A 15,933-nucleotide genomic window follows, 5' to 3' on the forward strand; every position below is an offset into this window, starting at 1 on the left:
TTGTTCTGTAACACTTGAGGATCATACCGTCGCACTCTCTAAGGTCGAACCGACGTACTCGCGAGGTTTGCATTCAGCACATCTTGCCGTAGCAAAGAACAGCAGTACTATCACATGTCCGCTCACGACTTCAGTCATTATTTCCCCGTTTTTCAAGTCATCAAAGCCAGGCCTTGAAAAAATAAATAGTAGTATGCATCACGAAATAGCCAGCGACGACGTGAAAATGAGGAATTATATTAGACTGCCACTTTATCTTCCTTCTCTAGCCTCTTCTTCCCGCCATAAACATCCAATCAAAATGGATGATTTGATAATAAACACCCGTCAGTGTAACCCCTGTAGACCATTAGTAGAGATAAACATTTTATGGCCATCAGTGAAGACTCGTTTGATTGCACCGTGGTGAAGAGAGAGACATTGGTGCTTTGGGAGTTAGACATTCCTTTAGAGTTTGATAATATGTACTCGGTCTTGACTGTAATATTTACGAAAGCGCTGGACATTTCATATTTTGCGTTTCCTTTTGGTTTTACTTGCATATGTAAATATATGTTTTTTGTTATATATATATATATATATATATATATATATATATATATTATCCCTGGGGATAGGGGATTAAGAATACTTCCCACGTATTCCCTGCGTGTCGTAGAAGGCGACTAAAAGGGGAGGGAGCGGGAGGGCTGGAAATCCTCTCCTCTCGTTTTTTTTTTTTTAATTTTCCAAGGGAAGGAACAGAGGGGGCCAGGTGAGGATATTCCAAAAAAGGCCCAGTCCTCTGTTCTTGGCGCTACCTCGCTAACGCGGGAAATGGCGAATGGTTTGAATGAAAGAAAGATATATATATATATATATATATATATATATATATATATATATATATATATATATATATATATATTCCCTCAAAGGCCCAGTCCTCTGTTCTTAACGCTACCTCGCTATTGCGGGAAATGGTGAATAGTATGAAAGAAAGAAAGATATGTATATATATATATATATATATATATATATATATATATATATATATATATATATATATATATTAGAAACGTTTCTAAACACAGACTTCCATTTCTTCTAGATATTTGCACGCCATACCTGTATGCCTTGCTCTTCATCACTATTTATTTAGCCTTTGTACGTGTAGGCGGGTTTTGAAGCCGTCACCCAATTCTTTTGAATGTTGCCGCAGTACCGGCTTATTAATTATGCACGGCTGCCCATCCTGTAAGCAGTGGCACAAAGGAGGATATTTTTTTTTTTTTTTTTAGTATCCAAGGACTGGGCTTCAAGCTGATTAAGTGACGTTACAGAATATGTAATAAGTGAACAGTTTACAAGGATTGGGTAACTGTTTACACAGGCTGGACAACAAAGATTGTATTATGTAGAAAGGCATATAATAAGTAAACTATTAACAAATGGCAGTATTACAATACTCTTTGATAATATTATGAATGAAATACACCTATCTAGTATTGTGTGTCAGGAATTCTCTTTAATTCATAAATTTTACAAAAGTCTAATACATAATGTTGCCGGATGTGTGGGGGTAATTCTGCTGGCAAAGTTTACATTTGGTTCGTTTAGTATCAACAGGAGGCAAACTCCCGCCACTATCTATAGCCCAGCCTGAGTCGGGCATCATCAAGGTTTAACTGGTCCTTTTTGATGGATACATATAGTATGTAGTTCTTTTTGCATGGTGTTATGATGGTTGATGGATCTGCTTGTGTTGATCTCACTTTATTAGTCCATCCAAAGACTGTCTTTGAGTTCTTCTTGAAGGATTATTTTTGGACTGTTTGCTGGTAAAACCAAGTTTGTCAGCTGCATCCTCCAAGGAACACGTTTTTGGCTACTTCAACCGTCCCGTCACGTATTTTGAACCCGGAATGTGAGGGAAGCCGTAGAAACTGGACTCCATCTACATCAAGGGTAGTAGTACTCTATCTACATCAAGGGCAGTTTTGTTGTTCCCGTGTTGTTTAATGCAGTGGGGGAAGAGAACCACTTATAAACTCACTCTTTTTTTTTTTTGAGACTCAGGGGGAAATTAGAATTGCAAACAGTTCAGTTTGGATTGTAGATGCCTTATTGTTGATCCTGATTCTCCGTTCTAAACAAGAACCATCAGTGTGTTAGAACGTGAGTTATGGCGGCAGCAGCACTGGCTGTTGTAAGAACTCATATATATATATGTATGATTTGTGAGAGCTTATGCGTTATGGTGATCGTGTCAGTGTGCCCAAAGGCGTCGTAATGGCTCTCTTCCTCAACTCAGGCTGTGATTTGTTAAGAGTTCATGTATGCCATACATCCTGAGCCGAATAGGAACCCACCCAGATGGATGTCTCCCATTTGAGTACAAAGTCTGGAAAGTTTTTGAGCAAGAATCGGCTTTTGTTTGCATGAGCGTCCAGATGACAATATGAGAACTGATTTCAGTTATTCTGCCTCTGAAGCTGTGGAGACCGTGTTCTTTCCTCATGTTTATAATCTTTGTTGTTCTGGGACAGCATGAGTTTTTCTCTCACAGCTTCATGCTTTATTTTATTCAGCCATCTGTCAGGTGTTAGAGCAACCTTAGAAGCAACATAATCAGTTACATAACAGATGTACGTAATTCTATATCATCTTACCATACTGTGGATTGAGACCAGCCACAGCTCTTGAGAGCTGTAAGCTTTTTTCTTTATTCATGGCAAAGTCTGATTACAATTGCTCCATATGCTGGTGCTCTTAAGCCAAGATACCAATACATACTCACGTATTTAAAGTGATCCAAGAGCCAACTGATTTTCTCTGTACTGTACGGGGAGGGAGGAGTCCTACACCCGTTTGGCCCTTATCTTTTGTATGTGTGTGTGTGTGTGTGTGTGTATCTGTGTGTGTGTAGGTAGGTAGATAGAAGTCTATAAGCTTCACGATTGATCCCTCGAGCCTGAGCAAGTCATCAACGTAATGGGCACCGGTAGTTCCCACTGGAGAGAGTAGTAACTGGTAAGGCATTCGTTTTATCGTCCTAAAGAATAAAGGCGTGAGGGTCATCAAGTCTGCAGGTGTCTCCCGTTGCACCTCTTTCCCTTCTCCGTCCATCCTTGTCTCTCCAGTCCAGACCACCTGATAATAAAAGGAGAAAAACGCTGTACACCTTCAGCATCTGCCCACAATCCCCAACTCTCTCCATACCATCACCACCAGCACCACCTGTGCAATGACGGTCACATTGCTGTTCATGTCTGCCCACTGTGACATACTGACAATGTTGAACGGTGTTTTGAGGTGACGTTACAAGTAGCATGACGTCAGTGCACGGTTGACTCTCGCGTTTCCTTATGTGATACACCGTCGATGCATCGTTCTGTGGTGTGATTAGCAGTAGTGTGATGTCTTCCTCTGTTGTGATGTCACACGCGTTCTTCTGGTGTGATGTCACACTCGGGTTTGGGTGTGATGTCACACTCGGGTTCTTGTGGTTCCCCTCTGGTGTGATGTCACTTATGGGTTCTTCTCGTGTGATGTCACACTCAGGTTCTTCTGGTGTGATGTCACACACGAGTGTCTCTTGTGTGATATCACTCTCAGGTTCTTCTGGTATGATGTCACAGACGAGTGTCTCTTGTATGATGTTCACACATGGGTGTTTTCAAGTGTTGTCACACAATAGCGTGTTCAGTATCATGTCGCGCTTGTTTCTAGTGTGATGACACATAGATGTCTAGTAGTGTGATGTCTCACGTGGGTGCCTTAAGTGTGATGTCTTTCAAGGATATCTCTTGGCTGATGTCATGCAACTGTCCTGTAAGATTTCTGTGGTGGCTCGAGTGTAATGTCCCACTCAAGAGTATATTGTGACATCTACGGGTGCTTTGAGTATGATGATGCGCAAGTGTCCGGTGTGCATACCCCCAGGTGCCTCTAATGTGATGTGTCTAGTGTGATACCTACAAGTGCCTGTAGTGTGTTGTCACACAAGGGTGTCCAGGGTAATACTCGCAGATGCTTTTGGTGTCATGTCACACTAGAGTAAGTCTCACGTGGCGCCTTTGCTGTGATACGAGTGTATTCAGTGTGATTATAGCCTTGCAGTGCAGGTCGAGTGGCATACTGCCAAAACCTACCGTGTATTGTGGCATGCTGTTGTGACAGATGTACGTACATGTTCGACGTCAGAGCGCGGATGTGCACATGTCACAACAAGGGCCTGTCGTCTTCGGTGAACTGTTACTGTCTCACCAAGACACGCACGTCCTGTTGATCCACATGTCCATGTATTCAGTCCTCGTCAACTTTTTCCTTATTTACAGTAAATGTTTTTCGATGTGGTTGTTCCCCATGTTATTTTTCACTGCCACATGTGTGATTTACACGAGCTGTATGATGCCTCCTTGTATAGAACTGTTGCAGTGACTCACCTCTGTCGACCTTCTGTCCCCTACAGGAGCGGCCACGCCCGTCAGGAAGATTTCTGCCCACGAGTTCGAGAAAGGCGGCCTCCGCAAACCCATCGTCACCACCATAGACGGCACGCCCACCTTCCTGTCCCCGGCCGTCACTGCTGACAGCTGCGCCATACTGGCCAAGGTGAGTAGTTGGGGCCGTTGGCCAGCGTCCCCGCCTGGGTCACGCCACCACCAGACAGTAGCACCTTCTTACCCTGCACCACAATCCCTACCGCTCCTCCTACCTATGAACACCATCTCCCTTCAGGTGTTTCCAGTTTACCCCTCAGGAAACACCTGTTAGGTAGCCTCTACCACCCACCAGAACCACATGGTAGGTGACTCAGGTAACTTACGAGCCTCCAGGTAGGTGATCCTTGTCCTTATGAGCCTCCAGGTAGGTGATCCATGTCCTTACGAGCCTCCAGGTAGGTGATCCTTGTCCTTACAAGCCTCCAGGTAGGTGATCCTTGTCCTTACGAGCCTCCAGGTTGGTGATCTTTGTCCTTACAAGCCTCCAGGTAGGTGATCCATGTCCTTACGAGCCTCCAGATAGGTGATCTCATTAGAAGCCTCCAGGTAGCTAGCTGATCCTTGTCATTAGTAGCCTCCAGGTAGGTGACTCCACTTACCAGGAGTCATAAGGAAAGGAACTTTCTGAAAGGTGACGCTAGTCATCAGGAACCTCCAGGTACCACCAGGTAGGTGACTCCATTCATTAGGTGATCCCAGTAGTCAGGGACCACCAGCTTGAGCCACACCTTCCAGAGCCACAGAGTGATCCTGTATGTCTGGAAACATCACCTCAGCCACCATGATTTGATGATGGATTAATCACCCTAGAAACCATTGATCAGGTGATGCCACTCATCTCAAACACCTAGTGTGTAAGTTGGTCTCAGTCCTCAAGTTGTAACTTTTAGGTGAGGCCCAATAACAAAAAAATGAAGTTAATAAGTGCCGATATATCAATTTGAATCAAGCTTTGAGTAAATTCCTCCTGTGTGTCATTCCAAAGGAGGAGCGTATTTACCCACTAGACAGACAGTAGGAGTTCTAGGTATCTAATATGAATATCATCTGCAGAGCTTCAGGGTAACATGATGAATTCATAATGGAATTCCTCTCTGTGATGTTGGAGATGCTCTCTGCTCACGCCTTCAACCCTCCACGTAACGTTAAGAGAACGCTGGCCAGGGTGATTTATACTTTGTGACTACACTGCTTAATGTAGACTAGGGGATTAATTCGGTTCTCTCAGTTCTTCGGGACGTTTCACTCAAAATATTTTGATGAAATGAATAATAATGAATAGAAACACGTCATTAGTTGTCTTCACAGAATCATTATAAACAGTATTCATTATAATCATTGGTGTGGGTTTCAAAAAGATTGTGTGTAAATTTTGTTCATATTATACATACAGCAAAGACATCCTGCATGAGAAATGTATTGTAATAAGTTGGGGTCAGGCTCCTCCAGGGAATATTGATTTGTATATCAGGGAATGAGAGGCGGCGGTGTGTCGAGCACTCAAGCGGCGGTGTATCTGGTGTGAGGTGAGGGTGTTGGTCTGACCGGCTGGGACAGCAAGTATCGTCTCCTATGCCTCATTTTGCCACGTGTTTTTCCAGTGTGTGATCCGTGTGGGAACTAATGTTTTGTTTTCCTCTACCACTCAGGTCCGCCGAAAGTCCCGCACAGAGCTCAAAGGCCTAGACGAGCGTGAGCTTATCTTCGAGCTGGTGAAGGACATCTGTAACGACCTGGACGTGAGGTCCCTGTGCCACAAGATCCTGCAGAACGTCTCCATCCTCACCAACGCCGACCGCTGCTCTCTCTTCCTTGTGCAGGGTGACAGGGTACGTGTTACCGTGGAACTAAACACAGTACATTAGTCTGAATTTCTTCTTCCAGATGATGATGCAATGCGATGCTTAAGTCGAATTCTTCACTATACATAATGCAGGGTGTTGCCCGTGGATGATATCGTCCAGGACTAATTCTGTGAACATTGGAGCTCTTAGTACAAGTCTGATCTATGTGTCAGTTGTCTGGTATGAGTGCCATTCGTTGGCAGTCTCTCAAACCGTAAGGTTGGGGGAGGTGTAAAAGGTGCGTAGGCTGTGTACAGAACATGTGTCTCTGAGGATACATTCCCCTCTAAGCTTGGAGGTACCAGTAGGGTGGAGTGACAGAATGACTGATAGAATGGATGTAACTGCTCCTTCCATAGATCGCTATATTGTCAACAGTAGTTTCACTGTTGGATGTTTCCGACATCTTGAGGATACGACGGTTGCTGATCTGACTGAGCAATAAACGTATACACAAAGTTCCATGCCAGATTCCTTCAGACATTTTTTGTTGTATAGATTTCAGTAAATGAACAGAGACTTCAGTGGTCTAGAGCGTTTTATGGTGAGATCTATTTCCATTATCTAGACTTAGTATCAGCATTATATATTACTCGTCCAGGGATATAACAGTGAGTGAAGTTAGGGAGGGAATGGCCTTGGATCTGTGGACCAAGTGTTGCAGTGATGCATCTCTCGTGCACGTCGGTGTTGCGTAATATTGCGAGATCCTCAGGTGGCTGATGTCACTGCCGCCTCGCGGGAGAAACTCACCCTCACACAGAGGCCCTTGCTGAGTGGTTCACCCATAAACGTGTTCCGTCTCACTATCTCACGCCAAGAGCATAACGTCACTGGTCTGGAATACTTGTCGCGAGGGAGACCGGCAGAAACAAGTGTCTGCATTGTAATGCTGTATAGAAACATGAGAAACATGTCTTGTGGTGAGACGGTAGATAGAAATATGTCAAAGACGTGACTCTAGACAAACACATATGTTTAGGATGTGACATATAAGGTAAGAACAAGTGTTTAGGTTCGGACGTTGGAATTAATCATGTCGAGGGATGAGACATGTGTCGAAGGTAAAAGTTATTTGGAAACATGTGTTGTAATGACATGTTTGGTAAACATATGTGTTGAGGGCACGTCGTTACGAAAAAACATAGCCCATTTGTGAAATGTCAGGCAGAATCATTTATGGTGTGAGACATTAGATAAAAAATGTGTTGGGAGTTGGACGACAGGGGGCACGAACATGTGACAGAAATTAGACAACGGACAGGAACATGTTTCAAAAGATAGGCTCCAGGGAGGAACCTGTGTCAGAAGTTAGACAACTGACTGAACATGTGTCAGAAGTTAGATGACAGGCAGGAACTTGTGTCCGAAGTTAAATGACGCTCAGGAATGAATGTGAGAAGTTCGCTAACTGACAACAGGCAGGATCATGTGTCAGGACGGGAAGTTTGGCAGGAACATATGTCAGGGTAGGATGTTATGCAGGGACATGTGCATCGTGCGTAACCTGTTCAAAAGGAACTGGATGGGATATTGGGCAGCAACATATGTTAGGGGGTGAGATGTGTATCTTGGTGGGATGTTAGCCATGAAGCACATATTTCATTTCACCATCTCGCCTCAATACGTCTCATCTCATCACATGAATTACCGTAAGATCTCATCCCTATTATCTCCTACTAGCAGGTTACCACATACGTCTCACCAGTGAGAGATGCTGTGGTATAATGTCTCGCATCTTTCTCTCACTCAACCCGTATTCCTGTCTATTAATAAGTTCATTCATATATATACTGACCCTGTCTAACATCTCTCCCCCGGTAAGAGTTTCTGTTTATAGCCTCATCAGATGCATGGTCCTGTCTAACGTGTTCTTCCTAACATGAATTTTTGTCTAATCAGACACATGGTCCTGCCTACTGTCTCATCCCTCATCCCTAAGTTTCAGTCTTACGTCTCAAAAACAAAATCCTTACGATCCTCTCCACCCACCCAGGTATCGTCAGCTAACATGTCTACACAATGAACTATAAACTTTATTACGCATATAGCTCTACAGGTTGTAGTCAGCATGGGCATCGCATTATACGGACCGCATAGGTATCGCAGTTTCTATGTAATGAATGTATCTGTGATCAGTAAGCCACAATTTGTGTCAAGCAAATCTTGGTACAGATCAACTGGATGCTCTTGGCGATGCCTGTCAACGTACGTTCTTATATCTTGTCTCTTATTTGCTCTTCAGCCTAATACCGTTAGACAGTAAGACTCACGCTCTGTTAAGTATAGTAGAGAAGTAAGTCAAGTAGGGAAGGGAGAGTGACGTTAGGAAGGCTAAAATTGGACATAATAGCGTACTAGATAAGTGTAATGGTTATAACGTATATTGATTATAATCCATGTTGCCCGCCACCTCTCAAAGCAACAGCATAATCATGATTAAAGACAAACATAAGTCGGAGACAGAGAAAAAAATTTACAGACCGATTACCTTCTTTAAGTCTGTTACTAATTTATTATTACAGCTGTGGTGAGCGATCGTTCTAGAAGTATATTTTCTTTCCCATTATCACATTATATCACTATCATCTACAACATGTATTTAGTATTGTGTATGAGCAGTGGTGAGTAAATAATTCCTCAAAATACTGTCATCCACACATGTATTTAGTATAGTGTATGAGCACTGGTGAGTAAATATTTCCTCAAAACATTCACTCTAGCTACCCCTCGAGCAGAGCAGTCGGCCCAGGTGCTGCGCACTGTCTCCCTTGTTCACTGAAGTGCGACAACGCTGAGCCTCCCAGCTAGCGAGGGAATAAGACCTCCTCCAGTAACAACATATAGTGTTATCCAAGAGGAAGTCAAGACTTCACGTTTCGTTTGTTAATCTGACTTTATCATTTGATAAGCTATGTTGAGGATGTCTCATGAAGTGTTAGAGGAGTGAGGCGAATCATGTATCCTCCTCACCTCTTCATATACGGACGCACCATTAATCACTTCTCGTTCTCCGCCCCCCACAGGACTCGGAGAACCGATGTTTAATCTCCACACTGTTCGACGTTAACCCAGATTCTACGGTGGAGGAGATGCAGGAAAAGGAGGAGATACGCATCCCTTGGGGCTGCGGCATTGTAGGCTACACCGCCCAGTCCGGCGCCATGGTCAACATCCCTGATGCTTACGAGGTGAGTAATGTTTACTGAGAGGTTGGGGTGAGCTGGGGTGGGTAAGGTATAACCGGGGTGAGATGGGGTGGGTAAGGAATAGGCCGGGGTGAACAGGGGGTTGGTTGAGGAACGGCTGGGTGATAAAGGAAGGGAGAGATAACAAATAAAACAAATACAAACGAAGATGACACGGAGAGGGAAGAAAAAAAAAAAAAACATGCGAGGAGCAGTGTGCACTTGTGCCAGACAGATGTCCCGTGTGTGGTACTCGGAAGCCCAGGCTTGGATCTGGCACCATCATGTGAGGCAGGGCCACGCCTGCACCCTCCTCTCCCACGCGGGTATTTTTGTGCTACAAAGTCACGTTTATTGTTGGGGAATAGGGATTCATGAGAGTCGTTTACATGGCCACGACGAAAGAAAACATTCTGCCTTCAAAGGTAAGGAACTGAGGTGTACAAGGTACCTATTGAAACACGTGGACATCTTGTTAGCATACGTCCCTTAGTGCGGTTGTGAAATAGCGACGTAATGTTGTAAATTGTTGTTAGATCACCAATTAGTATGAGGTGACTTGTCAAGTGGTTAATGGTGAAGGATGGATCACCTATAGTTGCTCTATGTTTATGTAATTACCTATCGCTACGGTAAGGTACGAGGAGAAAGTTCTACACCCACTACGCCCATGGAACACTCCCCATTTCTTCGACTTTCTAAACTATGAGAGAGCTTAACAAATTTCTGCAATTTGTTGGTGCGGGTTAGCCCTGGCACAGCGAGCCAACATCGCCACCGGAACGTCAGATTTACTCAATCTGTGGTTGAAATTTCAGGAAGATTTGGCTTCACACCAGCTTTTACGACAGAGCCTCACATGTGTTGCGTGGCAGTCAGTTGGACCTGACTCGCACTAGCGGGGGTGCTGCACACACACAGGCAGACACTCACTTACTCGGAACAAGTAGAAGGAAACCAAGTCATGGTGTCTGAGTGTGGAAATGAATTTAGATGAGGTAAAACTTGCAGGAAATATTGTAATGAAAAAACAATATATATATATATATATATATATATATATATATATATATATATATATATATATATAAATATATATATATGATAACGAAGCCTAATCTGCGTCAGTACCAAATTGTTTCTCGTCTTTCGCTTAGGGAACATATTATTGGAACAGCCTGTTATCGTAGGTCTGACAAAATCTAACATTGTTGTAGACGTCGTACACTTCATGGCTTTTTCTATATTTTTTCTTCTTGTAACTTGATGATATGCTTTTAAGGAAAGCCAGCAAATTGGGTAGTTAAGCACTGCCAGCCAGCATGAAATGCTAAATGTTGCCAGACACCACCATATCCCTTACTTTTCCTTACCGCTTGACAAAAACCTCACACATCACCACATGACTAAAATGAGTGATGTATTACTCTCTTCATGCTATATACTACTCTTATAGTAAGAGGATATGTGACAATATGTAACGATGGATTTATCAGTAAACTTGCGGGTGTGATGCTGGTATGAACCCAAGGTTACGTGAGACAAGGCAGTCTTCTGGTAATGACTGTAATGGAGTGACACTGGCTTGCTGCACAACCTCAACATTTCACCTTGTAACTGATTAAACTTTAGTAACAGTGAGATATTTATCTGTCCATGAGTTTGTATAAAGAAGAGTACATATGTAATGAAAGGTTTACATGTAACATTGTTGGTGTGTTGTAAACCTTGGCAGAGATCACCCGTTTCAGAAAGAACATGGCGAAGTTTCTGTACACTGCAGGATCGGCTCCCGGGCATCACAAGTAATATATGTATGGAGGAAGATTAACCTCAGCCATCTAACCAGTAAATGTGATAACTTTCGTTTTCTTTGGCGACCTTTATCCTCAGATTTGTTTGAGTAGTCTCTCTGTTCAGACACAGTATTATTCGTCTAACAATACCTGAATATAGTTAAACAAAAAAATTTTGCCACAAGATGTAAGTACGGAATGTTAAAGGGAAAAAATGTAAAGATAGGGATGATTGTATGGAGGTAAAACACTGTATAATGTCCGTCCATACATATTTCTTATGAGAGTTGTTTGTATTGCTGTATGTCTGCACGCTGCAGCTCAGTAAGGTATATCTATACTAAGCGTGTTGTGTATGCATGGCATATACAGTTGTTAAATTCCAGTTACCACCAGTTCCAGGTACACAGTGATATAGTGCCAGGGAACGTGTGTGTTAACTAAAGACTTGCAAATAGTTCACACTGAGGTACACCAACCATCAGGACTAGGATATATTTATATCAAAAATATAGCGTCACATTGATAGATTAATAAAGCTCGCAGATATTTTTTTTCATTTTTCCAGTGTGTTTTATGTTCAAATAATGGTAAATGTGCACTATTGAGCTTCAGTGTGCAGATGGGCAACAGTACAACCTATTTTTAAGATTTAAGAAAAAAAAAAGCTATAGAGATGAATTTTGAATGTAATTTTGATTTCATACTACCATTCATACCTTGTTTCCTTACATCTTTAACATTCCAATTATACACCTACTTTCCGTTATTTTTAATGGTATTATTTATCGAATTATTATTGTTAATACAATTGTTCTTGTTACAACTGAATATAAAGTAATTCATGCATCAACAGACTAGTGGGTCCTTTCAAGACAGTTTGTGATAGTGAAAGATATCAGAAATTCGCAGATAGTGTGGTAGAAGTCAAAAGGTATACAGGTCATTCAAGACGAATAACCTGCAAATTGTCACATGTGATGTAAGGAGAAAATAGTGTAAGTCGTAGACTTGAAGCGAAATATTTATCAAGTCAGTTCTTTAATGTATCTATACTACTGCTTTCAACCACTCTGAAAAATCATTCCATGTACTAACAATCGTGTTGAAAAAAGCGCTTTGCCTCATTCGAGATAAAACGTTTGTCTACGACTTTGTATTCATTATTACGAGTGAAAGCAGGCGAATCAGGTCTGAAATACCTTAATAGATCATGATTATTAAAAAAAAAAAGCCTTTGATACCTTTTATTACTTTTCTTAGATCACTTCTTAACCTCTTTTCTGAGTAAAATAGATTCTAGTCCCTTAATAGGATCTCATCAGATTTGCTTCTCTGTCAGGAATCATCTTTTAAGTTCGACGCTGCACTTACTCCGTTCTGTCTCTTGCCATTATTTCAGGTAGTGTGACCAGCACTGAACTTAATGTTCAAGATGTGGCAAAGATTTTAAAGGAATTTTTTTTTCCGCATCTGTATTTAAAATTAAAGATACAGCTCATGCCCTGAGACCAGGTCCAGTGTTAAGAGAGGGAAAACATTTTGCGACACATGGACATAAGTATTAAATATAAAGTATCAGCACTAAATGAAATTAAAATTAACTTGATAACAGGCCCAGATAAACATTATTTGAGGACAATGAAAGAGGTGAAAATGAGGTAGTTAAACCCTTGACTGCTCTCTTTAAGTCATATGCTCCGGGGAAAGTTCCAGGAGATTGGAAGCCTGCTTTTGTAACACCCAGTTTCAAATAAGGTAATGAATCATCTTTGGGAAATTATCACCCAATTAGCTTAACGTCTGTAGTTGGAGAACTTATGGAAACCATCAGTCTGGATAAGATTGTAAACCATTCAGAGGACCACCACTTAATGAATGGCTGACAGCATGGTTTTCTACAAAATAGCTCATGTCTGACAAATCTGCTTGATTTCTCTAATGATATAGATCGTATAATCAACATATGTGATGAAAGTAAAGCAGTTGATGTCATCTATCTAGATTTCCAGAAAGCATTTCATAAAGTTCCACATCAAAGGTTGGTAACTAAAGTTAACACATGGTATAGATGGGGTTGAATATCGGTGTTTAGGAAATTTGCTAACTGACCGTAAACAGAACTGTAATTAACGTTAAAACCTCTTTTGGTTAAACGTAACAAGTGGTGTATCATAAGGATCAGTTTTGGGACAGGTTTTCTCTCATATCTATCAGTGATATTGATAATAGGATGCATTATAACATAACCGAAATTCGCAGATGATAATAAGTTAAGAAATATATCTACAACAGAAGTTGAACGCCTTCAGCTTCAAACGGACATAGGAAAATGAAAAAGCAAGCTACATTGTGAATTCTTTTGAACTGCAAAAGGTAAACGAGGAAAAAGACTTGAGTGTAATTATCTCTCTTGATCTAAAGCCTAGTGAGTAAACAGTGCACAGTAATAGTTAGTTAAAAAGGCAAACAAAATTCTTGGATTTTTAGGCAAGGCTATCGAATCTAAGCTCAAGGAAGTGATCCTTACTCTTTACAAGTCACTCACTCTTGAATAATGTGTTCAGTTTGGGTCACACTACTTGAGTAAACACAGACAGAATGAAGAGAGTAAAGAAACGAATTACCAAGATGATTCCTGGACTGAGAAACAAATCCTATGAGAGCCGACAATACGACTTTAATCTATTTAGGTTAAAAAAGAGAAGGTTAAGGTGTGCTGCGATACAGGCATTGACAATTATCAAGGGCTTCGGTAATCTCGATCTAACGACCTACATAGGAATAAACAACAAACTTCGTAGGATAAATTTTTATCATGAATGAACGAAGTACTTTTTAACACGATCGTTAACATATGGTATTATTTACCACTTAGAATGGCAGAAAGGGACCAAGTAGCCTGTTGCTGTTTAAATGCCTTTGTATTTCTTCGAAAACCATGCTGAGGATCGTTTATAAAGTGTTGGTCCTCAAAATGGTTTGCAACTCTCTCCCGAATGATGGTTTTCATAAGTTTTACAACTACAGAAGTTAAGCTCATTGGACGATAATTTCCAGGCAGTGACATTACATTTTTGAATAGATGTTACATTAGCAAAATTCCATTCCTCTGGAACTTTTTCCGTTGTAAATGATTTACTGAAAAGGGAAGTCAGGGGCTTAGCTGTATCATTTTTCGTCGCTTTCATAACCTTGATTAAAAGTTATCATGGCCTGCCGTTTGATTATTTCCAGTACTTTTATTGCTGATAGTATATCTTCAGCTTTTAGTCGGTTTCTTGCTAAACTTTCCTCTCTCTTTATCACTGAAATTTGATCCTTAACATGAGTTGTAATTTCGATCGTAATTACAGATGAAAAAAAATATTTTAAGATTTTTTCCTTCTTTGTCTTGAACCAAGTCACCGTTTTCCATAATTAATGGACCAGTAGACAGGGTAATGACCCTCTTGCTTCTAAAATGAATATAAATCTCCTTTAGGTTCTTTGCCTTTTTTTCAGCAATATACGCTTCATGCTGACGTTTAATTTGTTGTATAACTCTCCTACTTTCTCTAAGCAAATTCATATAACTCTCTTATTGGCTATTAGATTCTTTTATTTTTTATGAGCTACTTGGAATTCTAATGAAATTTTCTTAAGAGGGTAAGGCATTTGTTCGAGTAGGTAGAGAGGAGGATGAGTGGTTCCATAGGAGAGCAACAAAGATATTAATAGAATAAGAAATGTAAGTTATACGTAAAAGCTTTAGATTTTCCCACCTTGGAAAAGAGGAGTGACGGGTAACCAGATCATAACGTGCAAGTTTTTAAAACAGGTCGATGACGTGGACGGTGAACACTTCTTCAAAAGATGTAGGGATAGAGCAACCTGAGGACAGTACACGAAGTTAATAAGAAACTTGTTAAACGGATACGTTTATAGTATAGGAGTAGTAGATGGATGGAATAGGATTACCGAGGACTTAGTTAATGCAGACAGCATACATAGATTTAACTTAAGAAGTTGTATGATTGTAAAGTACAATCCCCGTAAAGTACAAATTTGTAATCACAAATCACACTGAGAGAAAAATGAAGACAGTGTATCTAATGTGTATCTAATGGGGCAACAAAGACGATACCTGAAACGAGGCAGTTGATGACCGGGAGATATTAATATTAATCTATAGATTTGCCCACTGTGGAATAGAGGAGAAGGGGAGACTTGACTGCATTCTTCATGTATCTAATCTCATTTTCATATTGGCAACAGAGAACTGCTAATTGGAAGATACAACGAAGGAAGAACCACCGGGAATAGCAAGAAATTAAGAATTTGTAAGAAAATTGTAAAGGAGTGCTTGTAGTGCATGAGAATTTAGGAAGAGTGGAATATGCTACAAAATTGTTAGTCGCGACATTAGATAGCTTGGATACAGGTTTAGGCTAGGGTATTTTTATTCAGAGTGATTTGGAACGATCTGGTATACTAGGGTCGCCGTGTTGCCATTGGACTGAACCACGGCATGAGTGGCCTGTGGGGCCTGGTTGTGAATAGGGAGCTTTGGTTTCGGTGCATTACACATGACAGCCAGAGAATGAATGTTAAGCGGTGCGGCCTTTCTTCGTCTGTT

At 41.2% G+C, this 15,933-nt stretch overlaps 1 protein-coding gene across 9 annotated transcripts in view; it reads left to right on the forward strand.

Moving 5' to 3' along the window:
* Positions 1-15,933, forward strand: part of Pde11 (Phosphodiesterase 11) — a 1,275,799-nt gene that overhangs the window by 1,000,097 nt on the left and 259,769 nt on the right. For all 9 annotated transcript variants that reach the window (XM_071695072.1, XM_071695082.1, XM_071695086.1 and 6 more), the window contains 3 exons: positions 4,454-4,596; positions 6,137-6,316; positions 9,358-9,522. In XM_071695072.1, coding sequence (XP_071551173.1) covers positions 4,454-4,596; positions 6,137-6,316; positions 9,358-9,522 — 488 coding nt within the window. The remainder of the gene's footprint in view (positions 1-4,453; positions 4,597-6,136; positions 6,317-9,357; positions 9,523-15,933) is intronic.

The sequence above is a fragment of the Panulirus ornatus genome, chromosome 4, assembly GCF_036320965.1.
Source record: "Panulirus ornatus isolate Po-2019 chromosome 4, ASM3632096v1, whole genome shotgun sequence".
Taxonomy (NCBI): domain Eukaryota; kingdom Metazoa; phylum Arthropoda; class Malacostraca; order Decapoda; family Palinuridae; genus Panulirus; species Panulirus ornatus.